Source organism: Lytechinus pictus, chromosome 2 (assembly GCF_037042905.1).
Source record: "Lytechinus pictus isolate F3 Inbred chromosome 2, Lp3.0, whole genome shotgun sequence".
Lineage (NCBI taxonomy): Eukaryota > Metazoa > Echinodermata > Echinoidea > Temnopleuroida > Toxopneustidae > Lytechinus > Lytechinus pictus.
The window spans coordinates 17,265,021-17,292,356 of NC_087246.1; the positions used below are offsets into that span (position 1 = coordinate 17,265,021).

A 27,336-nucleotide genomic window follows, 5' to 3' on the forward strand; every position below is an offset into this window, starting at 1 on the left:
AACCAGGCTTAGAGTGTCAAAAACATATTTTAAGATATTCACGTTCAAAGTTTAACTTTTGCTGTGTGACTTTTTTTAGAGAGCGATTATGTATTATGTTATTGAATTCATTTGTTTCAGGTCATGATACTACAATATCTAGGGAATTGATTGAGCCCATTACAGACATTGAAATTTGTTATGGAGTTATAGATTTTATATTGGTGTGTATATATAAAAAACTAATTGATTTTGCCTCTTGGGATACATCTTGAAAACAATGACAATAACAAAGGTGAATGTTTATGCTGGTCTTTGTTGCCCGGCCTTTGCAAATTATTAAATCATTGAGAATTTATCTCTCAAATTTCGCATTTTTGCTGCAGTATCACCAAGCACCAAAAAACCTTAAAGCTGTAATTACCATGGTAATTATTATTTCTGTTTTGTGCTTTGTCTTTTCTAGTTGGAAGCTGAGAAGTCAGCAGCATTGGATCGTCCTATTGTATTAATAACCGGTCAAGATGCTCATAAATTGATGGAAATAGTCAACAAAGTGGAGGAGGCTTGGGCTAGGATACAACCACCTCCCCAAATCACCCCAGACCCAGTAAGTATCAAAGATTCATCATTCTAACAATTGCTTATATGATATAATGATGATATTATCAATCTGGTTATTCATATGATGCTTAAAGCCTGGTGCACACTATGCGATTCATGGCGATCCAAATTTCAAAGAAACTGTTATAACATTTGAGATGAATATTCAAGCCGATAAAATCTTAGAGATAAGGACTACTGAAGTTGAAATTCAGTCTAGTTCGAGCCTCCTTGTAGGAATAAAAGCGAATTCAATTTCAAATCGCAATGACATCATCATCGGCTGCGACTTGAAACCGTGAAAACTAGAGGACTTGTCGCTAACCAAAATTATGATTTTATTATTCCTAACACAATGTCGAACTTCTAACAAAATGAGTTTACTTCTTGGAACCTTCACATTTAAAGCAAAATGTGATTTATTAGAAAATTGCATCACATCGGATCGCATAGTGTGCACTGGGCTTTGACATACTCTATGCGTATCTTAAGCCTGGCTCACACCTTTATGTTTTGGGTTTGTGTTCAGCTGCGGATTGCAATGAAAGGAGCTAATATGAGATCAGTACGCAGACTAACTACTACTTTGGTAGTTTGATATTTTTTTTTGGTCAAACATCCGCAACTAAACGCAACCAAAATTCAGACGAGCAATTGCGACCAAGGACTAGGCAACAACAAGCAGCAGCAAGCGGCTTACGCAGGTATTAACGCAATGTTGTTTGTGTTCGATTAACCTCAAATTACCTCGCTTTCACTTGCATCACCTTGTTTTACTGCTTGCAACTTTGTACGAGTTCCCATGAGCTCGTAGGCAAAAGTGGGATTGCAACAGAATATTTGCTGCGTAGTGTGCTGCATTAGGCTGCATTTTGCTTTTTCAGGCTAACGCACCTTAAACACATAGGTGTTAGCCAGGCTTATCATTATTACCTTGGTAGTAGGATTCAATCAGTCCTGATTCTGTGTGGGCACAAACTCTTTCTGTCTTCATAGAATATGGTCTGTTGGCAATATGTATATTGCTCAAAGATGCACAAGAAAAGATTCATAAATTTTCTGTCCCTGTACACCTTGGTACGCCCTGGTCAGAATGTTCGCTTAAGCTTGTACCAAGTGCAGTTGGCCAGACCATATTTTTACAATTATGGGAAGCTTTTGCCCAGCCCAAATGTTGAAAGTAGAACAATTTGCCTTATCATTATCAAGTAGAATTTTACTATTGTTCAAAAATAGCCGTCTCCTAAGCTTGTTCTATGTTGACTTACTATTGAAAGTCAATTATAGAGAGCATATGAATTCAAGTTCTATAGAAAATATAGGGCATGATTAAAATTCTCACTGCCTAACTGACAATGATGAACACAATCTCTGAAATCTAATTTGGTTTCCTGATGACTCTAAATGTGAGAAATGACACGATCCATGGATTAAAACACATGACCAATCAAAAGACTGATTCTTGGAAACAGTCGTCTCCCGCACACCATCATCTCATTTTAAAACCCATGTAATTATGGCGATTCTCTTGGGAACGTTACATGTCCGCTAAAACAAACAAGCGGATGAAGGGAAGGGAGGCGGATGGAGGAGAGAATGGGTGACTTCAATTCATAAAATTACTTCTGTCACTTTCACCTCCAAAATCTAAATGAGATTCTTGTCCAGTAAATTGCTTCTGAGGAGATCTCGGTCAAAGGTTGAAATAAAAGAGAAAGAGAAGGAGAGATAATGAAATTGGAAATGGGGAGGAAGCGAAGGCAAAATTGTAACAGTATCAAGTATCAGAGCCCAGAACTCTTAACCAAACTAGGTTGAACTTCAAAACCACATATGTTGCCAGGAGACTCTGTGCCTCCAGTGCGAGTAGAAGATCTGCTCAATTTTCGTTTCCGTACCCCCCCCCCCCCCCATCTGCGATTTTGTGCCTCATGAAAAGGAATTATAACTCAACCATCCATTTTTTCCAATTTCTGCTCCATTAGGGAAAAGGTGATTGTCCTCGTAGTGCGGATTAGAAAATGAATTCTGTTAATACCTTACACTGCTGCGGGTGTCTTGAAGAGGAGGAAAAAACGCATTATTCAAGGGTTGTTTCTCTTGCTCTCTCATCTTCTCTCTCTCTCTCTCTTTTTCTCTCTCTTGCTTTTTTACTGTGCTCTTACTCCCTCTTGTTTAGCATCTTTCTTCCCTCTCCTTCTATTTTCTCAGTCTCTTTCCCATGAACATACTGTCTCCTAGTAAAATGCTTGTCTTTATCTATATCCCTTTCTAAATTTGTCTTGTTCAGTGTTATTCTCTTTGTGTTTTCTCTCTCCCACCTTCACTCATCAGAATTTTTCATTATTTCCTCCATTTTTTTCTCATGTGTCCTTCCATCTCACTTGAGATATAGACTACGATAAAGACCTTTAGAAATGAAATTCATATCACCAGTGTGATGCAAAAGCATGACCCTCATTTCTTCTGGGAACACACCAACAAAGATACGTCTTCATTATTTCCATGATGAGATAGGATTCTCTTTCTTGTTGATGGTCAGGGTTGTGGTAATGCATACAGAATTGAAATTCATGAATCTGTAGCCTCTTTCATACTCACTCCAGGGAGCTTGTAGACTGATTGGCCTGAATTCACAAAAAGTGTTTGTGAAACCATCGGTTGAACCCATGGTTTATGCAGATTTCCTGTATAAATTATGATTATTTACTGCGTATATTAAGAATTGTCCAAAGCTGATGCAAGCTTTTGTCACTGTGCGCCAAATTGACGCCTGTTGCCATTGTCATCCACACTATTTTATTCATGAGTCCACCATTTTGAATTAGTGAGTCCACTCTTCAAACAGTGGACTCATGAATAGAATAGCGTACTTAACCATGGCAACAGGCGTCAATTTGGCGCACTGTTACAAACATGCACATTTTTTAATATACGCAGTAAATAAGGGTAATTTATACAGGAAATCTGCATAAACCATGGGTTCAACCGATGGTTTTGAAAACCACCTTTGTGAATTTGGTTCATTCATTCCAGACCTATAAAGAGCTGAACCTAAAACAATTGTATTCAGCATCATATCTGAATACGCTGTAACCCTGTAATAATTATTAGATACAGATACATGTAATATTCATATCAGCTTCTTCACTACCAAAAAGGATTTACTCTTGTGCTCAACTAAATATAAAAGGGATTTCAGAGTAATATCACTGAGAGTTGCCAGCATAACGAGGTGTCGGTGATGGAACCTTTCTCGACCATGATTAGTATACAGTATAATCTACCAGCTTTCTAGGTCATAAATGCTTTACGATATCCCTTATTAAAATTTTTACCGAAGAGATGTTTTGTTTACAGTATACAGTATGGTTCCAAACAAAGAGTCCTTACACCAGGCATATATCTGTAGACTCATCTGCATCAGCCTGAGTGTTCAAATTATCCTGCTATTTCTGATGGAAAGCTATCCCGATCAGAACAATTGTAAGATTACTTGTAATGAAATGCATCTTGCATGATATTGAATTAGCTTCATTTTGAGATTTCATTATTAATCAACTTTGGATTTTTTGTGGAGAAAGCAAGAATTTTGCAAACTATGAAGCCTATAAACATGTGGAGACACACTGGAATTGGCTTGGGATAATATATTCATAATACACAACATGCTACTCAGATGTGGAGCATACATTACACCTGCTCCATAGCCCCATGTCACGTTCTACACACTAACGAGAATTCCCCTACTTTGGCTGATGGACACTCTTGGACCTCATGATTAATCCCAAAGATGGGCAGATCTGAATCTTGAGATTGAACAATTTTGGGTTCATAGAGGACATGCTAGCAGGTCAGAGTTGAGAGCTTGTACTGCTGCACGACCGTTGCTATATGGGACACTGCCTATTTGAGACCGTTTGGAAAAGCTTCCAATTAAATTTTGCAGAATGCAATTAAAAGTCTTTATTTTACACATTTCGTGCAATATGTGTATAACGAAAAATCGCTTGAAAAGCAACTTATTTCATTTTTTTTCATAATACATATCATTGTTTAAATTTTTTTTTTCAACTAACTTTATATTTTAATGTTTCCCCAATTTTTCTTATTATTTCTTATCATTATTGGAACAGAGATACAAGGTTAGTCTTAATTCATTTAGCATAGAAAGTGCAAACATTCCATTATGCTTAACTGATAGTGTGCTTCTTAATTTTAACCCTAACACTTTGGTTAAATTTTTTAGGAGTCTCTCAGGTTTGTACACTTCCATGGGAAATGTGGCTAATAATGCAATTTAACCAATTTTGTTAATGTGTGAATTTGCAGAAGAGGTGATGGTGATGGTCATTTTATTTGAGTAATGTATATTGACTTATTTAAACTGTTGAAGAAATACCATTGCAGTAGGGAAACGTGGATGATGTTGTCCCCGTTTTCACAGACCATCCCTAGAGGCAAGTAAAACCACTTTTGAATGAATGCTTTGTAAGTTTAGCATTTGCTTCGAGGCAATTTTGAATAGTATAAAAAGTATGCAATTCAATTGATTTTTTTAATAATAGTACCATTTCTGAGCAATTGATTTTGACCATTAAAGATTAAATTTGTTTGTGAGATCATAGAAATTCGACAATCTAGGTCATATCAGGGGAAAAAAGAAGATATCTCATCGAATTTAGCCTCTCGAGCCACTTTGTGAATATAGTGATGATCAGTCTGTCAAACTTCATGGAATTCTGTGCTGGAAACAGTGGTGGTATTTTTTCCCCTTTCTTTTTTATTGCTTTGCTTTTCTCATGATTAACATTTTCTGCCTTAATGCTGATTAATGACACATTAGATGCATTCACTCCTTCCTGGTACCTAATAATTGACTTTTCATTTTAATAACATTACCTGCTAATTAGTGCGTACTTTTCAAAATACAAGAACTTTGCCTGATATATTTTCAGTGTGAATGTGCATTCTTCTCTGTTGAAATGCTTTAAGTCTCATTGCCCACTCCTCTGACTACTTTAAATATGTTGTTTAGGCAGATGTAAATTCTCAAAATATATTTTTCAGGTATTTTTGAGCTTTAGCAATTCTTTGTAATTTACAGGTGATCAGGCAAATGTGAATATGCATATTGACACCAGAACACCATGTAACAAAACTTAACTTAATAATTTGATAGCAAATAACAGTTTCATGTTTTGCTAATTAATATCATGTCCTAAGAAGTTAGAAAAAGTTATATAACTGGGCAGGGTTGATTGTTAGCACAGGTAAAAGGTTACTTAAATTGGCTTATCTTAACAACATATCAATTTAAAAACTTTAAAATCTTTGTCATAGAAATTGGAGTTTGCCCATGATCTTGTCTGTGGGGGGAAAAATAATGCAAAGTGTCTGCAGGCTATATAATTCCATATGTTTCTTTATACAAGTGAGTTATTATATACTGGTAAACTTTCCGTGTCTGAACAGACTCTTACTCTGAATGCATTGTAGGAGTAAGTAGATGGAAGCAAGGTAGCTAGTATACCCAGGGATGTGTAAGATTCATCGGTATACCACAAGAAACATAACCCCCAATCAATCACAGCCTGGGATCAGATGTAACAAAGTCAAGTGATCAATCGGCATGCTTTCACCTACAGGAAAGTCACATGATCTTGCAATTTCAAGTCTTGTTTACCAAATTGGCACGTGTATTTGCAATCTTTCAGGGATTTAAGTTGATGTTTTGTAGTGATTTAATTAAGGACGAGTACCGTTGTCAGGTCAAGGCCGTATGCAAGAATATGAAATAAAAAATAAGGATTTTTAAAAATTTTGAGGACAATGCTAAAGGCATTGGTTAGAGCTTATTATTTTATGTTGCGTATGATGAACAATTTCTGTATTTTATAACATTGTGCTCAGATTTACATAACTAAAGCTGTTCTTCAATCATTCTCCGCATATTTGTTGTTGATTGGTTTTAATATGACTGCAAGAAGCTTTCATCCTCGCTCTGTCTCAGTCTCTGATTTCTTCACCTTCCTTCCTGCATATTCATTTATGCTCTTATCTATTTATTTTTGTGTGTGTGTGCAGCGAATTTTTAGTTGTTTTTCTTTTATTCCGCCGCCACAATCCATTGTGTTGAAGGCAACATTTGTATTTACTCTTCTTTTCCCTTCTTTCTCCTCTTGCTCTTTGTTTAAAGGTCAAGTCCACCCAGCAAACTGTTAATGTGAATCAATAGACAAAAATTAAAAATTTCACCAAAATCAAATGTAGAGTTAAGAAAGTTATGACATTTTAAAGAATGAAAAGAATTGGATTGACAACTGATTTAATGGGTAAAGTAATCATTATTGCAACTTATACTAGTATTGCTATAAGGGAGTCATATCATACACACATGTATGAAAATATGAAATGAATATGTTTTTAAATTTCATGTTATAACAGAAGAAAAAAAAAGTGACAGTAGGCATATAACTGTTTTCACAAAATATTGCTATACTTTAAAATTCAATCATTTTGTTACATGTAAGATTATTTTTTATGAAATTTTCAGCGTTTCGCGCAGTGAATTTTAGTCTTTTTATTTGTATTAAGATATAATTATTTATAGCCTGGAGTACCCCTTTAAGTAAGTAGAACCAGTGAGCATCAGATGGTGAAAGGCTTTGACAAATGGCATCTTCCTAAAAAGTGAAGTGTTTTTAAGAAGGATTTGGGACTTGTTTTTAAAGCATCCTGAAGGGCCTTGGCTTAGTTTTGATCCTGATCTTCGTCATAGCTTTAATATTGATGTCATATTTTCACTTTTCTTTCTTTGCTGCATCTACAAATATAATGACTGGTGTTTTTTCATCCTTTGATGTCATGCACTGTTCTATTTCAAGTACAGTCTCTCATCATTTCCACAAAGAATGATGTCATTGATGATGTCATTGTCAGAAGTACTGTTTCAGGCAACAGATTATCTCATGCTGATTGAAGTGAATAGTGCTTCCTGAATCTTGATAAGGATTTTGTGGTATCAATGGTTTCATTATTCATTACTAATGCACATAGCTGTTCAAATACCACAATAAATTGCTGTTACATTGCATATGATTTCAAAAAGGATATATGCTTATATTATTTAAAGATGAAAAGAGGTTTCATGGGAGTATGAGCCTCATTAGATACTGTGTAGGGTGAGTCACTTGCCACGGCTGATAAAGAGTATAGTATTGATTCATCATCATCTTTTTTAATCAATATTATTGTCATCATTAATTCACCATTTTAATGATTGTTATCTGTAATAAGCCTACAAGTAGTAGTAGTAGTAGTTAGTAATGTTATCACCATCGCCATCATCACAATCCACGTTTTCTTGTTGGGACAGCACTCCACTTTATTGATAAATTCTCTATATCATAAAATCAAATTTTGTAAGGATCTCTCTTCTCTCTACATCTCAGAACCAACATAGATAAAATGACTTGTGAAAACTAGTGTTATATTTGCAATACCCATAAATTGCCCCCGACGAGGCCTCCATTTTCACCTCGGGAGGGAGGCATCCATACCACCCCAAAGCGTTTGAGTTTCCTATCAGCTAACCGCCAACCATGCCATTTATCTTGCTGATTTTTCTCTAAATTCAATCAATTTCCAGAGATATTGGCCCGTTTGCATTCATGGGGAATGATAATGGTGGGGAGGTGCACTCTCGCTGCCTTTCACGCATTGCGCTGAGAGGCAAAGAGCCTCGTTTAATTTCCACCATTACTATCTCACTCTGCCTGCGTCATTCCCTCGTTTATCTCCTTTCATGATCGTCAGTAGTGAGTTATCTTACCTTTTCCTTCATCATGATGGATTGTACATTCTCCTCTTCCTCTCTTTTCTCTTCTCTCAACATGCTTTCTCTTCTCTGAGTCAGTCTCTCTCTTTCTGTTGCTTGCTTGATTTTAACAAATTCCTATATTTTTTATCTAGCAATCCTCTGTGTACCCCCCCCTCTCTCTCTCTTTCTCTCTTGCTCTCATACACTTCACAGTGATATTTAAATTATCTTTTTTGGGGGGTTGAAGTTAGTATCATTGATCAATGGTGAGCAATTCTCCGATAACACACATCTACACTACTTCCTCCTTTGTTCTCTCTTTAATCCATCAGATCTTTCATCAAATTCTTTCAATAGGAATGTAAAATCTCTAATTAAAAGAATATAAAATGTCCAGCAGAACAGAGGAAAATTTAGAGGTGTATTGAGATTTTTGTTCATGGCCATTTTATGAGCATCCATGGATAGCTGCCTCGATTGGAGGCTGTTCTCATTACGCTTTCTAAAACTAGTTTACTGAAAACCGATTCAGGAAACCAGTTTGATAGATCGCTTTGCTAGCGTTCCCACTTGATCACACGAAAGTGGTTTTCAAAATCACTTCACGTAAAGCGATCTTGTTGCTATGGAAATGCTCTCAGCGGGGTTACACGTTGCGCGAAATTCGAAACTGCAGCGTAGGCATTCTACACCTGTCGTGTGGAGTAGAGCGCTCTAAATGTGCGAAGATCGCTCCCTGAAGAGCGGTTGTGTCCTCACTTAAGCTAAAACCAGATTACCGAGGCGAAGCGAACTTGAAAACTACATCGTGAGGTGGTTTTCCAAACTGGTTTGGAAGATCGCATCCAAGACCGCTTCGACCGTTCTCACTACGCGTTAAACTAGTTTCCAGTAAACTAGTTTTAGGAACGTAGTGAGAACGGTGTCTAAGACAAGTAACTGTGATTGATAAATACTCTTATATACACATTTGTTTGTCAGCTCTCGGGTATTCGGCTTAAATAGTCAAATTTGACTGAAAAGCCGTAAAAAATATAAAACAAATATATTTATTGTAATATTCAGAGATAAATACATTTTGGAATAACATTTCATTATTCAAAATTGAAATTTTTTCATCAGAAAACCAGCTTAACTGAATAAAGTATAAATAGAAAATAAATAAATGCATCAAACAACTGCAGAAATGCTCTTCTATTAGGAGCTCAGCAGCCCGATCGATACGGAAACCATCGGGGTTGCATTAATTAGCAAGGTATAAAATGGAATTATGTTCCTTTGTGTAAAGCGACCGGATCGGTCTCTTTGAGCTGGTAATAGGGACCGCCTTTGCAGGATAATTGTCCTGTAATTGAGCAGCTTCTGTATATGTTCATGGGACGGAGACAGGGGTATTGATTTAGTATGCTCTCGTCTGTTCATTAGTGAGTGGCTGCATAAAGGCCTATATGTATTGAAAGAACATTGAAGAATGCTAGTAGTTTTAACAGACAATGTATAGTATTATTCCATTTAGTTGAATGAGTTTGATAAAATCAATTCAATAAAATTCTGGTCATAGTACACCTGATGATACATTTTCTGCTTAGAAGAGATTAACAGATCTTACAACCTACACTCAAATCTCGATGCGACTGGTAATTATTTCTATGGAAGATCAACTCACTGTTGATTATATTTCTTGCAGCGGGAGAAAAATATCTCTTTGATATGAAAAAGCATCATAAGAAAAAGCTGACCTTTGAGAAAGGTTATTTGCAAGTCAGTTATTTCTCAAGAAAAAGAGAAGAAATCCCTTGTCCATTTGGAATGATCACGTCTTATGTTCGAACAATGAAATCCTAGGATGTAAAAAGATCGTTTTGATGGATTATGTCCATTACCAGTCTGGAAATTAGAGACTCTAATGTGACTGTCATAGTTCATTTAGAGCTGTTTTATTCCACTATTAGGTAGTCTGTTAAGGTTTGTTTTTACTCCCTTAGTAGAATTTAGGCCGTTGATTGGCAAAGACTGCAATCTACATGTAGGAGCGCAGAATTTATATCTTGCATAAAAATGTTAGATGTTTATAGGCATGTAGTGACAACCTACGTGTATTTAGCTTGCCTGTCACAGGTGTGGTTTCTCTGTACTTACAGTATATCCCCCATTGAAACCTGTATCAAAGCATGGACCTATGATCGAAGGAACCAGTCCATTCCATAGCTTTCATTCAGGCATATGAATCATCCATATTTAATGATGATAATCATGAATTCCATAGACTCCTGTAATTTTTATTCTCACACTAGAGGAAATAGCTTTAATCTTATTTCAAAAGGCAAACTGTGTCAGAGAGAAGAGTGTCGGTTTAACTCTTTGAATGCTCAGGGCAATGAATGAATGGTTACATCTACAGGGGTGTTCATACCAACCTGATTCCACTAAATACCTTGTATTTTCTGACCAGGCAATATTACACAAATCAGAAAATATCATGTATTTTGCCAGTGTGAAATCTAAACCCCCATCTTTTCGAAATTACAAGGATTTTTTACTGCAATTTTTCAAAAACAAAGGTTGTAATAGAACAGTGAATGTTGTCTTGTCTTTTATAGTTATCAATCTTTTTTTTTCATTTGTGCTAATTTATTAATGACCAATTTGATATTTATCATTTTCTACATTCCCTCGCCATCATCATAATGCATAGCATTTGCATGCTATGCTTTCTGATTATAATTTTGATATTTGTTACATTGCCATGTGTATCTTGTTTTATTCTTGCAGAGTTCCAACGAGTTCTTTGACATGGGTATCTTTGTGGCATTCTTCATCCTCATCTCCATCATATGCCTGCTCCTTGTTCTCAAGTTAAGATGGAGGCAGAAGAGAAAACAGGTAGGTTGCCTTTTTGTACTGTAGAGACTGCAAACAACTAGCCTAGACTATCTGTGACTGACCAATGCTTTCAGATTGATCTGATATGAAGTTATCTTTAACTGTCTGTACTGCATATCCCACATGGTCTTTCTTAAAAAATTGTTAGTGATTGAAATAGCCTCCGGGGTTACAGTATGGTGGAGTCATTCTCTAAAAATGGGCGAGTGATTATATATATTTTTTTTAAATACAAAATAGGAGAGCATGTCACATTAGGGCCGTCTGCACCATCCCGAGTTTTCAAATTAGCGCGCTATTTCTGATCCGGAAAATTATCCCGATCTGAAAAATCTCGAGATTGTTTGCAATGGAGACGCAATTATCGCGCTAGTTCGTAGGTGCCGACGCACTCGAGATTGGACTCGGGGTAATTTATTCATGACATCAGTCCATAATGCAATTCGCGTTCCACTTCCGCCTTGGTCAAAACATAACACATTGCGAACGCATGCGAAAGTCAACTTTATACTTATCGCCAATAGCGTTCATCAATTCCCCAATCAGCAACGATGATGTCCCACCAGTGAATGGATTTTGGGAGAGACCAGGCCGATGGGGGAGGGCTCATTATCGACGATGGTCATAGATAAAAACAACACTGACAGCAGTGTCGTCTTATTACTTCGCAAAATGTGAGCAAATAGCATTTCTTTCCTCCTTCTCTCTGAGTCTCTCTGTCGTTGCCTCCTTCTCCGCGGCTTCTCCGCCATCATAATATACATCACTTCTTCACTCGCTGAGCGCGGCTGAGCTGAGAGGATTGTTGCATAACACCGGTCGAATTCGGCGAAAGTGCTAGTGAAAGGAGTACATTTTATTGCATATCGCGGGAAGTTTAATCAAAAGCACGGGCCGTTGAAACTCCAAGATCCGAAAGTGCGCATGCTCGGAATATCGGGCCTGTACTGTTGCCTCGCTCGAGCAGGGCAGGAATCGCTCTTCTTGCGATGATGGAGACGGTGTTTCTTGAAACTCGAGATTAATCGCGAAGAGGGCCGATCGGGCTAAAATCTCGAGAGCAAACTCGGGATGGTGCAGCACCGCCTATTGTAGGATCCCCTGATTAATAACTTCTGGTCCTGTTGCCTCTGATTTGTTCTATTTGATTTTAGGAGAAGTGTTTAGTTCTCTTTTTACGATAGGTATATTTGGGAAATTATTTTTGTACACTACTTAGGATGTCATTACACACTTTGAGACAATTCTGCCTATTGTGAATGTTGTTCAGGATTGATAGATATATTCCCATTTACGTTGCATATATATGGAGGAATCATTATGACATATTTTCACAAAAAACAACTTGTGAGGGAAAGTAGTTAGATTGAAATTCCATCGCTTAAATACGTCATAGAATGAAAACAAATTAAAAGGGTCCTTTAAAAAAAAAGTCCTATTCTGAAAAAAAGTAATTCATCACTGGCTGTTCTTCCTAAATTTGGGAGCTTAATTCCCGTATTGGACTTTCCTTTTCTGCCTTTCAGTATCGGCTTTTGTAAGACCATAAGCATTGTCACCAACCAGGATTTGCAAGATCTACCACTGCATGTATAAGGGCCATTTGAAATTGAATGACCTTTAATATTCAGTGTCTACACCCCATCCCAGCTTTCCATACTACCTCAGTTCTACTAGCTTAAATATTCCACAGGGATTTTTAGTGGAAGAAGTCATGGCTCTTAGCGCAGGACTAAAATAATCTTTTCAGATAAATGGTGATAGCAAGTATATGCCCTATATTGATCTGTGGGTCCAGCAAGACTTGGTACTTGGTCCTCTCTTCTTCATCTCTAGAAACAATGCCTTGTAGCTTCATATCAAGAACTTATGTAGCCGAGTCGCTGATTCTAGCATTGGACATTGGGCTTTATAAAGTAATACTGAACAATTTAGATCTTTGAAACATGTGAACAATTATATGAATTGTTGATTTTTTTGTGAAAATATGTGAATTACCACAGATGGGGATTGAACATACATGTACTTGTGGTAATACCTCTGTGGTAAGGTATAGGAATGAAACTCACTATGTTCAGTTCGTACCAGAAATGGTGAGATGGTAAATATTGAGTAGATCAAAATGTAAGCTTACCCTTTTGAATCAAACAACTACAGGACTAAAGACATCATACAAAAAGCAACCAACTATTTTCTCCAAAGCTATGCTTGCTTGCCTGACAATAAATGATTGCATTTGGGCCGGTTTTCATATCATAAGCCCAGACTAATTATCGAACAGCCATCTGTAGACTGTTAAAGAACCCCTCCATTCGGGTCAACTATGTCATTCTCAAACTGTACATCAAACCTCAGAACGTAGCGCCAGTAAGAGACAATAAGGCTGCCTTATTTTCTCAACCAAGATCTTATTGTGGACAGTCGTTTAAATCAAATCAATGGCCATGATGAGGAACACAGCCACCATGAGTAGCATCGACCTTTCTGCTCTTCCTCATCGTTCCCCTGAATGGAACAAAGAATTCGTTTAAGCAGCCATTTTTACCCGAGATTGAAAAATTATGGTTATGTGAAATAGACTTTTAATGTTGGTCTAAAAAAACACCACATAAAATACTGAAAGATTTTACATCCTTTCCTTTATATCCTTTTGCTTTGTATCACTTTCAATTTTTCGTCAAACTTCTCTGTTAAGTGCACATAGCAAAGGTCATGAAGGTCTTTTCTCTTGTGCTATTAAAAAGTTTTTACCACCAACACCTCTATTGAAAAGGGTGTTTGGTAACACGGTTCTACAGAACCATTTTATCTGAAAATCATTTGAATGCATCATGAATCTATGTTGTCATTAAAGTGGTCTGAACTTAGCTTGGATATGCATTGCATGCACTCCTAGTTGACATCTACTTCTAAGGTTTATCAGTGCATTGTGGTGCATAGTGACATGTCTTGAAATCAGGCAATTGTTTTTTCCATGGGCTACTTTTCACAACTTACTGCCTACATCTGCAACATTGATTAAGCTTTAACATTGTAGTGAATGGGGGTTTCCGGGCCTCTTTTAAAAAATTTTCCAGGGCACTTTTGAGTATTTCAGAGGGTAAAATCATCCCAAGCCCTTGTGTCTTCTCACTGCTTGAAATAAGGATCCTTCAATACCCATGTTTGTGTTCGTATTTTGATTTATGATTCATGATTGTGATTAAAGATATGTTTGAACACACCATGCATGACTCTACAGCGTTGATGGGTTTGTCAGAAGACCATTAGGGTCAGTGTTGCCCAAGACCTTTCTTCCTTTGTAAGACACACCACCAGCTAGGAGTGAAGCAATTAATGCATTTTATCTCGATCATAATACCAGGCGTGTGAGCTGGATCCGTGAAGCATAACTATACTCTATGAAGTAGAACTATATGCCAGGAAAAGTGGCCCTATTACAATAACCAAATCATGTGAAAAGAGGTGTGTGATGTAAATCAAAATTATGAACGTTGAACATCTCTTTATCGTTGCTTAATTTCTCTCAGATTTGTGTTAATCAGCCATGTTAAAAGTTGAACCATGCTTTAATTTTTGTGACATGCTGAATGTACATGTATATTGCCTGGCTATTTAAAGGTCAAGTCCACCCCAGAAAAATGTTGATTTGAATAGATAAAGAAACATAAAACTAGCATAACACTGAAAATTTCATCAAAATCGGATGTAAAATAAGAAAGACATTTTAACGTTTTGCATATTTTTCACAAAACAGTGATATGCACAACTCAGTGGCATGCAAATGAGACAGTTCTTGATGTCCCTCACTATTTCTTTTGTTTTTTTTATTGTTTGAATTATACCATATTTCATTTTTTACAGATTTGACAATGGGGATCAACTTGATGGAACCATATATTAAACAATGCTAATTCCACATGTTCAGGGAGGAATTAATCATTGTTTCACTTGACAATGAGGATAAAATATTTCATATAATAAAATAACAAAAGAAATAGTGAGTGGATGACATCATCAGTCTCCTCATTTGCATACCGACCGGGATGTGCATATAACTGTTTTGTGAAATTAAGCGAAACTTCAAAATGTCAAAACTTTCTTATTTTACATCCGATTTTGATGAAATTTTCAGTGTTATGCTTGTTGGATTTTTCTCTTTTTTATTCAAATCCACTTTTGTTGGGGTGGACATGATCTTTTTAGTGTTGCTAGCCAGTGCAATATATAGGTATCACTTTTCTATTGGTGATAACATCAAAGTCGTAACCAACGATCAAGTTCATTGAATTTCAATCTCATTTGAATAACCACTACGTTTGAATTCCTTTAACGTCTTACTGATAAATGTCACAAATTTTATGACGATTGACCTTGAAGAATAACAAGCCTTATTTCACCATCATTTGTGCTTTTCTTTCTCTCTTTAAGTCCTCTCAGGCCAGACAAGCATTGAATGCACTATCCAAAATGGAGGTTAGAAAATACTGTTCCAATAATGAGCAGCGTTATTCACAGAAGATCCTTCCAGATGACAGATGGGCTACCACACTCAGTATAGCGTCGGATGGTTCTATCTGTGCCATATGTTTAGAAGAGTTCCGGGAAGGAGAGGTAGGATTTGTAATACACTCTTCAATCACCATTTGGTCTAATCCAATTTGGAGTAAGCCCAATATGTCCATCTCACTTGGTCTAATCCCAATTTGTCCACTTCTCTTGGACTAATCCCATTTGGTTTAATCCCAATTTGTCCATCCTACTTTGGCTAATCCCATTCGATCTAATCCCAATTTGTCCATCCCACTTGGACCAATCCCATTTGATCTAATCCCAATTTGTTCATCCCGCTTGGACTAATCCCATTTGATCTAATCCCAATTTGTCCATCCCTCTTGGACTAATCCCATTTAATCTAATCCCAATTTGTTCATTCCGCTTGGACTAATCCCATTTTATCTAATCCCAATTCGTCCATCCCACTTGGTGTAATCCCATTACATCTAATCCCAAATCATCCATCCCACTTGGACTAATCACATTTCTCTATTACCTGGTCAGTTATACATGTATCTCACCTGCAAGTAAACCTACAGAGAATTAAAACACTGCACATTCCATTTTTTTTTATCAAAAAGACTCGCTCATTGGCATATCACCTGCAATAAGCATATAACTGTTTTGTGAAAATAATCAATACTTATTGAAATGTCACAATTTGCTTATTTTACATCTGAATGTTGATGAAATTTGTGTTAAATCAACTTTCTTTTGGCGTGAACTCAACCTTGAAATGGTTTCATACTTCATCCCATGTAGTTGAAAGAAATCATATTTTCACTCAGATGACCAAAACATATCTTAGAAGTTCATTTCCAGACTAATGCTCCAGAAGAAATGAACTCTCTATTATTTTCTCTGATGCCCAAGTTATACTAAGGCTGTGTAGAGTCTCGTCTTACAATCCATGCACTTTGAAAGAGGAATTTTCTATCAATGTCAGCCTGTGCCTGTAAGCCAAAATGACTTCCTGTCCCAAGTCAATATTTCGTTTATATTGAAATATGTTTTGCCATGGTTTTACCTATAAGATGTGAACTCAACTTTCCATTGTCTAGCTCTGCTATATGTACAAGATAACATGAGGTTTTATTGTTTGCTTCATGTCATACCATTTGGAAGCGTGTTTCAAGTTTGATCTGTATTAGGCGTCAAGCTCTTATGCTGTCTGTCTCTTCAGTTCTGCTCTTTTTTTTCTCTCTTCCTCTCTCTCTCCATCTCTATCTTTGTCTCTCTCTTTCTCATTCTAGTGATGAATTCTATTTGCGTGTTGTTTTAAATGCTAATTCATTAGTGATGGTTTACACTAACAAAGCAATGCACCTGACTCATTGTGATTGTTCTTTTCTTTTATTACTCTCAGGAGCTAAGGATAGTACCATGTGCGCATGAGTTCCACAAGCATTGTGTTGATCCATGGCTACTCTCAAACCGAACTTGTCCGTTGTGTATGTTTAATATATTAGGTAAGTATACAGTTTGTTCTCTGTCCCCATGACCATTGTGTTGCCTAAAGTGCCACCAATCATGGCATGCCAAGAACTGAAGATGGCACTCTTTCATTTCTAATACCAGGGTCCATTAGATCTAGTTGAATCCTTGCACATTCAAGTTCTAGAGGTCATTACTTGCATGAAAATTTGAAAAGGGTTTATCCTTGTGATGTGTTAAGAATCTTTTGCCAAACCAGCTGCATACCTTTGGTCGCATGTCATAAGGTGGTCCAATTTCGCGAACAGGGTAAAAATGGTCAAAAAATATTTTTTTGATACGTTATAGGTATTACCATTCTGTAAAAAATGAAATAGTTTTAAGTCACAAATACTTTTATTTTTCCTTAGAATGACTAATTAACAGCTAATTATTAAATAGACGTCAATGTAAATATGAATTTTGAAATGTGTTTTTCTCAAATTGGACCAACTGCACATAAAATGGTGTCAAAAGTTAATGCAACATTGATCACCCTAGTATTTCGCAGTTTTAATCTTGTAACATCAATAATTAAATCTATAACAAAAATTGAAAAATTATCTGTTGTATGTATATTAATTAATATTCAATTTCACATTTTTGCCCCCAAAATGCCTGTCACTGTTTATATGCTTGGCAAAATGACTACATCATGGGTAGAAATGTTTGTTGCAATGTTACACAACATTTGTACTAAAAATGAAGATTACAAATTAGATAATTAACAAAATTTCTCCAGTGTACTAATTGCTTAGGTTGCAGATAAGAGCTGACATACACATGTATTTCATTCCTGCATATTTTCAAAATTGTCAAATTGTCACATTTAGTTGTTCCCTGCTTTTAAACTGCCTAGAAATATGAGGCTGACAGTCATATTACATATTATATTAAGTTGTTAATTATAGTTTAATTAACATTCTATCATCCACCGGCTCTGCCACCCCTGTTTCTCCAAACTTAATGTGCTATAGTTTTGTTCCTCATATTGTATTGATCTAATTTATAGTATTACATTTAGCCTATAGTTCTAGCTTCAAAATGAGATCTTACTTAATAAATTTGGTCAAGATGCTGTGATGTAGCAACAATTTATCCATGGCAACGTGTGGACATTGTTCATCCACCACCTTTTTTGCACACCCAACTTATGAAATGCGACCATATATATGTTTAACCTTAAAAAAAGGATGATTGGATTTGTAATATACAGAATCGTTCAATACTTCAATTATTACTTATCATGAAAATTTTGAGAATTAAAAATGGTATCTGTCTTCTCTGTTTTTTCCAGATTGTGGACTAGATGGAAAAAGTTCTGAGGCTTCCCCATCAGGTCATGTCAGTCCTGTTGATCCACAACTTCGAGTCAGCTTGCCAAATTCACCAACAAGAGACGCATCATGGGAAGGGGTTTATGCCGCAGCCCCAAGCCATCATCACCATCGAACATCATCATCACACCATCACCACCATCACCATCATAAACATTCCAGAAGCAAATGTCCGCAGTCATCGTCCAAGCGAGAGCATCGGTCAACGGCAGTGAGTGGTTCAAATGTAAGGGAGGGTGTGCCGCGCCTCCCATCCACCTCTCAGAGCCAGCTTGAGAGATGGTTCGGGAGGGGCCCGTTAACTTGGCAGTCAAACTGTGAATACGTGTGCTCACATTGTCATAGACATATCAATTGCAACGGTCAGTACAATTCCCAGTGCGTCACCCCACGCCAGCTGGGATTAGCTTCGTTTGAAAGCCACTATGTGGTAAATTCATCATACGTCCCTTGGAATAATAGCGTCAGTGGTGGTGGGGTGAATTGCTCACGTGGTGCTAGTGGTAGAAAGGGTGTGTCTCAGGGATCCAGACATTACCGGGATCAGTGCCATGTACCCGTCCAGGTCCACCTAGAGACTGTCACCTCAACGGCTTGCCAGCAGGGTGCCATCAACCAGCGCAGGGCTTCCGAATCGGAAAGCAGCCTCAGCCTTTCGGCGTTCAATGCAGACTTTGAGTGCAGCGATTCCACAAGCAGTCCTGAAAACTTTGACAGCACGCAGAGTGTTTATGGTAGCTCTACGACCTGCCACAGTGAGGTAACGGGATGCGACCCGTGTGTGTATTCAAAACCAGGTGTCGTTCAACAGTATTGGAATTTAGGCCCACCAGCACAGCTTACACCTTCATGTGTACATAAAACAAAGTCGCAATCATCAAATCGTAATCAGAATAACACTTCAGACAGTGATGACCCAAAGCGGTCGGGGAGCGACGCCAATGCTAGTGCCAGCAGCGGCAGTAATTTCTCAACGCGAGTCAATACATCCAGGAGAGACGGCATCCAGCCATACAAACCTCAGAGCAGTATATCAACCGTTACAACACCAGACTCTGTGTCATCCCAAGTTAGAACTAATCATGTGTGCTCTCCATCCTCTAAAACCCCCACCCCCTCAGAATCCAAAACAGACACGCCCAACACCATCACCCCTCAGACGCATTATCCACAACCCTTGCCTAAATCAACAGACTCGAGTCGGCAGCAGACTCCTTGTGCATGCTGCGGAGATAACGAGGTATGGGACCAGCGGAGCCCTGCATCACCAGAAGATAAGGCTCCCTCTGGTGACAAACCTGAGAGAGGGGTCAAGGGCCATCGGAGGTCAAGTAGAGGGACACCTACCAGAAAACCAAGAGGTCATTTGACTCTTCCAGTGCAATCTGTAGCTACTCTCAAGAATACCCAGGGTAAATATGACATAGGAAAGAAGGTTGTTCCTCTTATAGGACACCAAGAAAGGTCTTCTCTATGAGTAAAAGTGTGAAGGGTCTGTTAAATAAAAGCTGCTCTTAAACCTTGTTCATATATAGTGCGACACATCTTGTGTACAAAGTTAATTGGAAATAAGGCATCAAAAACATCTCCTGCTTGCAAAACTTTTTTTCGCAAGGCAGCAAGAAGCTGCTGTCCTTGCAGATACCTAATAATTTTTTTTAGTGTAAGATATCATTTGTCAAAATTTGCAGTCTTGTGGTCATCATATCATACACATTATGATGTAATATAACATCATTCTTAACATCATCCTGTGATAAATGATATAGATCTTCACCAGTCATATAACTTATGATCAGCTTTATGAAATACGATCCTGACCGGTATAAAAATGACCAATTCCTATTCCTTTACATGCTTTATTTGCAGGAACAGTCATTACCATGCCTGTACAAGGGACGTCACCTCCTCCTACTGGTGCTGCAAACACCTCACGCAAGATCATGGAAGAAATAGTATGACCTTTTGACCTAGTACTTATTTGCCATTCTTCAACTTCATCCGCAAGCCAGCATCTGTGGGCCATGTTATGAAAGTTATCAGCACCAAACAGGAATCTTCATTCTCTGACAGCTACTATGGTAACAGCCAGACACCTTTGCTTGTATACCAATCAAAAACAAGGAAAGTTGTCAGATATGACACCTTGCCAGACAGCAAATAATGATGAAACACCTCATTCACCGATAATTGATGTTAACAATTTTCACTTGAATTAACGGCATTCAACGACAGGGTAAATCCACTCAGTACTTTCATCATTCCATACGGCTTGGAGTATGGTCTGCGAACCAATGGGATCCAGTGCAGGGCTTCGTTTAGTCAACTTGTTACAGATAAGGTATAAGCTGCTGTTAAAACCTACTGAAATGATGGACAGCGATCATTCAAGAGAAAATTTGCTGTGGCTTTCCAGCATTTATTTATCTTGTGCATGAGGGCATCATAATGTACTCTTAAAATTTCAGTCAATATTATCACTTAACAACTGTAGATATACTGCCCTACTTTTACTAAAGGAAGCAACTGACATAATAAATCAAATTGAGTTTTTAATCTGCTTAAATGTTACAGGTAGATCTCTTCTTTCAGGTAAATGTTTATAGAAAAAAAGTGATTCTACCTACAGATATAACAGGTTAAAGCTTTAGTAAAGGGTCAGTAATGTGAACTATGCTCTGGTATCAGCAAACATTACAATATTACAAAATGATGTACAAATTGAATGCTTTTTTCCCCCACTAGAAGTTGAATAAGGCATTTTTCCCACCAATAGGATTTAAATTTAATTCTAATACCCTCTATCAGTAATGTTTTTATTTTTATTGACCCTGAAATTTTCAGCTCATTTCATGCTCGAGAAGGTATTTGATATAAACAATAAAAAAGCAATGCATATATGTTATTTTGATCGGGCACCCATCAGATTCAATATTGATGTACAATCTGTACATTTTCTAATTAAACAGATATTTAGTTTATATCCTTCACACTGCAACAATTTTTTGGCCACATTTTTAACTATCAAGTTAATGCAAATTAGAGACATATTTTACTTTTTTATAAGAAATAGTATACAAATATACCAGGCTTTGAGTAAGTATAGCGGGAATTATTTTCAGAGGTTGGACTGGCATTACTATTTAGTAATTTGGCCAGTTCAACCGAGGATAAATAATTCCCTCTATACTTTCGAAATAAAGGCCTGGTATATTTGTTTTATATCCTACATTTAATAAGAAAGAACAATAGTCTATCTACTCTTGTACACGTAGTTCATCTTTTCTTAACCTGAACTTAAATATAGATAACGTTCTGCGCAGACTGATCTACTTTTCCCGAAGCCACGCGCTCAGCGGAACGCTGATTTGTGCCTGCGCCGTCCCTTCACGGGACTTGCCCGGTAGAGTCAACTCGCTGACCGGTGCGCCCGAGAGATTGCATAGCTGTGTCAATGATCTGTGACATCAATGATGGAATAGTCAACTATTCCATCATTGACGTCACGGAATAGCACTTTTTCTTCGGTGGGCGTTTCATTTTCGACATCATCGCAAAATAGTGAGAATATGTTTGGTCACATGATGCTATTTAAACCAATCAGCATACAGGATTTAATTTATGTAGGATATAATACTTGCTATTTGCTTCCTTTAATCAAACACTAACAACACATTTTGAAGGGGGCATATGGTATAATCTTTCCCCATATTTTTTTCAAGATTTTATTACTTTATCGGTCATGGTTAGTGGTATTGTGCATGGAGTAGACTATAAATGTTAAAAAATTAATATTAGATAGGAATATCAAACGGGGAATAACATGTATCATTTTAAGTATGAATGTATGAAAATTGTATTATCCAGAATTGATTGTATTTCAGAATATCAGTATTTATTGAATTGACCATTTCAGAAGCACATTGAATCTTTAGTGAATAATGCAGATGAAGTGTATACGTAAAATATTACAATAAAAAGTGTTAATTAGTCCCAGTGATTTAAAACATTTTCAAATCATATGAGCTATTTATTTTTACTTACTGCTTATTTTTTCTCTTCTAGAGATTGTAACACTACAATGCAGTATTGCAAACAAACAAAAGGGTTTACCTTATTTTCATTGTCATATTGATAAGGAAAAAAGTATTAAAAGTTCTAAAAGTAAAGTAATGATTGCAGATGGTGCCAATTTTCAAGTTGTATAAAAAAAAAAAGTTTATGAAATATACCTCTCCCATTGCCATTTACGCATATTACCAAATCATTGATAATTTGCATATTTTGTCTTTGTTACTACAGGGTAACCACAATTCCGCTGCATACATATTGTCCATTTTGTAATTCCTGACTGACACACAAAAAATAAGAAGGGATCACTCATTTTTTACATAATTTAGGTCCAAATACAGGAAATTATATACAGTGCATTTCAAAGAATATGTAATGAAGCCAGATAAAATTGAATAAATAACGGAAAGAATGTGATCCCGTTTACGCTTTGATGGTATTGGCATGGAAGTCATGCATCTTTTGTAAGATCAGTATTACTTGTATAAGCATTATTTTGTTAGATATATGTTTGCAAAGTATTCTTCAACTTAAGTCTGTCTTTTTTTTTAAACTTCTTGTTTTGTATAAAGAAATTGTTTTATTTATTTCACTCAGGGTACGTGTATGTATTACATAGAGGCTTGTTCATGTTATCCTTGCAGCTCGGAACTTCATGAAAAACCTGTATTATATGGTTAATTGCACACTCCATAACTAATATGCTACAAAGAGATTGTATATTGATGATAGATAAAGAGTATGATACAGATTAGAATTTGGAGTTGGGATAAAATCCAAGCTAGATCGTGACTTAATTTGTCAAGCCATGTTTTATATTATATTATTATAGTCATCATTTTAATAGTGACTTAGAAGAAGTAGTGAGAAGAAAGACAACGTACAACATTTGAAAAACAATTAAGTAGCACTGGAATATATTATTCATTTTGATGTACTGGAATTAATGAAACTTAATATTTATCACATGAATTTGTATGAATTTTTGCAGATAATATGAAAAGGAAGATTTGAAGGGGTGGGGGGGGGGGGGGTGATGAAATGATGGTCATGCAATGTTGTAAAATATCCGACAATCAAAAGGGTTTATTGTTCCCTATGTGTACCATTCATTCTACCAAAGTTAATTACACAAGTTAATTAGATTTCATGATTTTTTATTTGTACATAGGATTTTCTTTTTCATAAAATGAAGGTTAATAATGAATGAATCAGTATTGTCTTATGACTCTGAGTGAAATTGTGTTTCTAATGCATGTTTGTTGGTATGGTACAGAGATTTTACCTCTGTCACTTTCAATAAGTCATCTCAAAAGTTAGTACCAACATTTAAATTGACTCAACACTAACACTAGCTATTGATACCAAACTTACACACCCTGTTACTCCAGACAACATTGGTGCTTAACACACCAGATTATTTATAAATTAGTCTAATTTTCTCAACCTTTTAAGGGCTAATAGATCTTTTATTGTAATACAAGCTTAATTTCTTTATATCAAGCCATTTGATACAGTATTTGTAGAAAAAATATGGTACAGTGATAGATGAGGGATAACAATAATTTTCTTGTGCTAACATGCTCCCTATCTATTATGCTGTATTTCATCTTGTGCTTTTCTTGTGTATTCACTGTGCTTTAGGTGAGTTTTTTATGCAAATGTTACTATACATTTTATTTCACATACTATATCAGGTATTCTAGACGCTAAGTTATAGTATTTATACATGTACAGATTTATCTGAAATCAAAAACACTCGTAAAGTTGTTGAATAGTTATTTTTTGCAATTTTGAATTGATTTTATCATTGTGATTTTACTATTATAAATAATATAGATATGTTGCCAAATTACGTTGTACTGTACATAGATACATTTAAACAATTTCTTTCAATAGATCATGAATTCTTATATTATGAATTAATGTGAATAAAAATGTAAGATTTTTATGAATTTACATATATTGTGTATTATAAATGTTCTGTGTGCTTTGAAATGTACCTATCATGTATACATTGATGTTTTAACTTATTTTCCCTCTTCAATTACTCTAGAAAAAATATTTTAATTAGAAATTGCTGAATTATTTTATGAATAAGAAGAACCCTTAATAGTAATTTCTGATTGGTTAGAGTAGGTATTTCAAATCATGTAAACAAACGGCAAATCTATGATTGCTCAGACAGTTTGGAATTGTATTATCATACTGTTGTGGTAAGTTTGTATTGCAATGTTTAATGAAACAACAAAACCACTTTGCAGGGGTTATTTTCTCCTTTACAAAAAAATAATGTCATTTTGATATGAGATCACCCTTTATTTCATTTGTACAACTGTTGCATTTCATTTGTGTATCTGCAAGACATCCTTATATGTTCTCTCTTTATGTTTTTAGTTGTTACATGTAAGAGTTCTATGCTTTTCCATTTTTATTATGTTTTGTTATAGGCCTTTCTTACCAATATATCAGTAGCTAACTTTGTCTTATCTTCATTATCTTGCCTATTTCCTTTTCAATTCTTTTTATTTTTATCACTTTTTTGCCTTGTGTTACTTCTTCCTCATTTTATCTCTTTTTTTTTGCTTGTTCATCTTTCTTGTTTTATCTTTCTTTTTTCCCCTCCTTTTCATCCTCCCTTTCTTTCTTTACCTTCTAATTTTTCTTTCTTCCTCATAATCAATTCTGCTTTTCCTCCATCTTTCTTTTTCTGTGTTGTCTTCTTCTTTTTCATTATCTTCCTTTTCTCACCTTCTTCCACTGCTTCTTTTCTTCTTTCTTCACCTTCTCTTTCTCCACCTTATCTTTTATTTTGTCATTACTTCCTCTACCCCTTGTCTCTATCATTCAGCTACAGTGCTTCCATATTCCTTCATGATCATAATCCAAAAATCAAAATTTATTTTCTATGAATTTTGTTTGATTTCATCATAATTTCTAACATTGAGAGTTATCTGAAAATATATGGTTATGATTTCAATGATTTTCTTGATACTACATGTGAATTTCTATGTTATTGTGGAATTATAATATTGTGTATAAAACGAAAGACCCCTGTATCAGATTGAATTGCCGATGTAATATTTGACTAGGTTTTTGACCTAGAGATATTAAATGATGTTTAAAAAATCAATGATTTACTGTGGTTCACTTTTCTTGATTTCATTTTTCCCATTATTAGAAAATAACAAATAAAATGTTCATTTTGTAAAGAATTGCTTAGATACAAGAAATAAAACTAAAATGGCAGTGGAGGAAGAGAAAAGAGAAAATATAAGAGAGAGAGAAGGGATAACAGGAAATTAGGAAGACAGATGGGATGGAGGAGGAGAAGAAGAAGAAAATAAAACAGAACAAGAAAGTAATGATAAAGAGAGAAATGGAAGAGAATAAGAGGGGTATAAAGTTGGAGTAATAGGGTACATACATTTTGCAGAGAGTTTAGAAAAATAAACAGTACCCCCAAAATTAAAAAGGTCTGAGAGATGAATGAATCATTTTAAACTGAAAACTATATTTTCATTCTTATCTTGTTTCCCATTAATTTTATTATGGGTTTTTTTTTTTTTTTACTCTTTCCACAACATTTTGTCAGTTATGTAATCATCACTTTTGTTTTATCTTTGCAGGAGCTAAAAGAAGACAGTGAAACAAGATATTGTGTTATAAGATCATCCCAATTGTTTATTTTCTCCATTAATTATGTATCTCTCTGTGTGACCTCTTTTACAATGTCATAACCTATTGTAATTTTGTTTTGTGGGGCTTGTCAGATGATCTTCAGTACATCCCCACTGAAAACATTTGTTGCTTTATCTGAAGACTAGGTCTTGTATGAAAGGGACAGAAGCGACACTTTAGTCGTTTTGGACAGCCATTTCAGCCACCTTTCTACGTGCTCGTCCACTCTGCTTCGTTCATCATTTTATTCTCGGATAGTTTAAGTCTTTTGAGACAACTTGATGATCCGATGATCTATTATCTGTCACAGTCATTCAAATGATTCCTATCACTGATGATTAATATTGATCATTCTAGAGACGTACGTTTTGATATGGGCCTACGAGAGTAGATTCATGGTTTGATTGAGGTGGTCTTCAGAAACTTAATGAAGAACGTCAGTTGTTGGTCGGTTGCAACCAGCAGGATTTGCCCTGGATGACTTGTTACCATGTTAACATGATCTTCCTCTAAGATGATATAAGATGGTGGCTGTCTAATCGTCATCCCAGGTCTATTTGATATTCTAAACTGTGAGGTAAATATGAGATAAAACATAATTATGGTAATAATGATTACACAAATTGAGCTACATAACATTATCTCAATGACGGGCAACTAATTTGCAGGGGGGGGGGGGGATCACCTTCGAAAACATATAATTTATTGTAACGAGTGCAGTGAAGGGTTGTGTTGTAATTTCTTAACATTTGTTTCGGGTTGGGAGACAAAATAAGCATGTATTCTCGAACATTGGATAAATCATGAAGTTCATGCAAATAAATCAAATGTCACTTTCAAAGACAGTTTTGTAGTGTGCTACTACTAGTTATAGGATAAGATACAAACCTGAATCACCGTTGTTCATCTTAATCATCATATTCGAACCCC

At 36.0% G+C, this 27,336-nt stretch overlaps 1 protein-coding gene across 2 annotated transcripts; it reads left to right on the forward strand.

Annotated features, from left to right (window-relative positions):
- The first annotated feature begins 449 nt into the window (after positions 1 to 449).
- On the forward strand, positions 450 to 25,858 carry LOC129284098 (E3 ubiquitin-protein ligase ZNRF3-like). Of its 2 annotated transcripts, XR_010296125.1 has the most exons (7): positions 450 to 589; positions 11,177 to 11,287; positions 15,719 to 15,901; positions 17,211 to 17,313; positions 18,615 to 20,066; positions 20,524 to 22,614; positions 22,761 to 25,858. XR_010296125.1 is itself a non-coding variant. In XM_064111473.1 (6 exons), exons 1-6 carry the CDS (start codon positions 518 to 520, stop codon positions 20,613 to 20,615), a joined length of 2,013 nt encoding a protein of 670 aa, XP_063967543.1. In that variant the 5' UTR covers positions 450 to 517; the 3' UTR covers positions 20,616 to 25,858. The 2 variants fall into 2 exon arrangements, 1 of the variants encoding a protein (XP_063967543.1); XM_064111473.1 differs by having other exon boundaries at positions 20,524 to 25,858.
- The last annotated feature ends 1,478 nt before the right edge of the window (positions 25,859 to 27,336 follow it).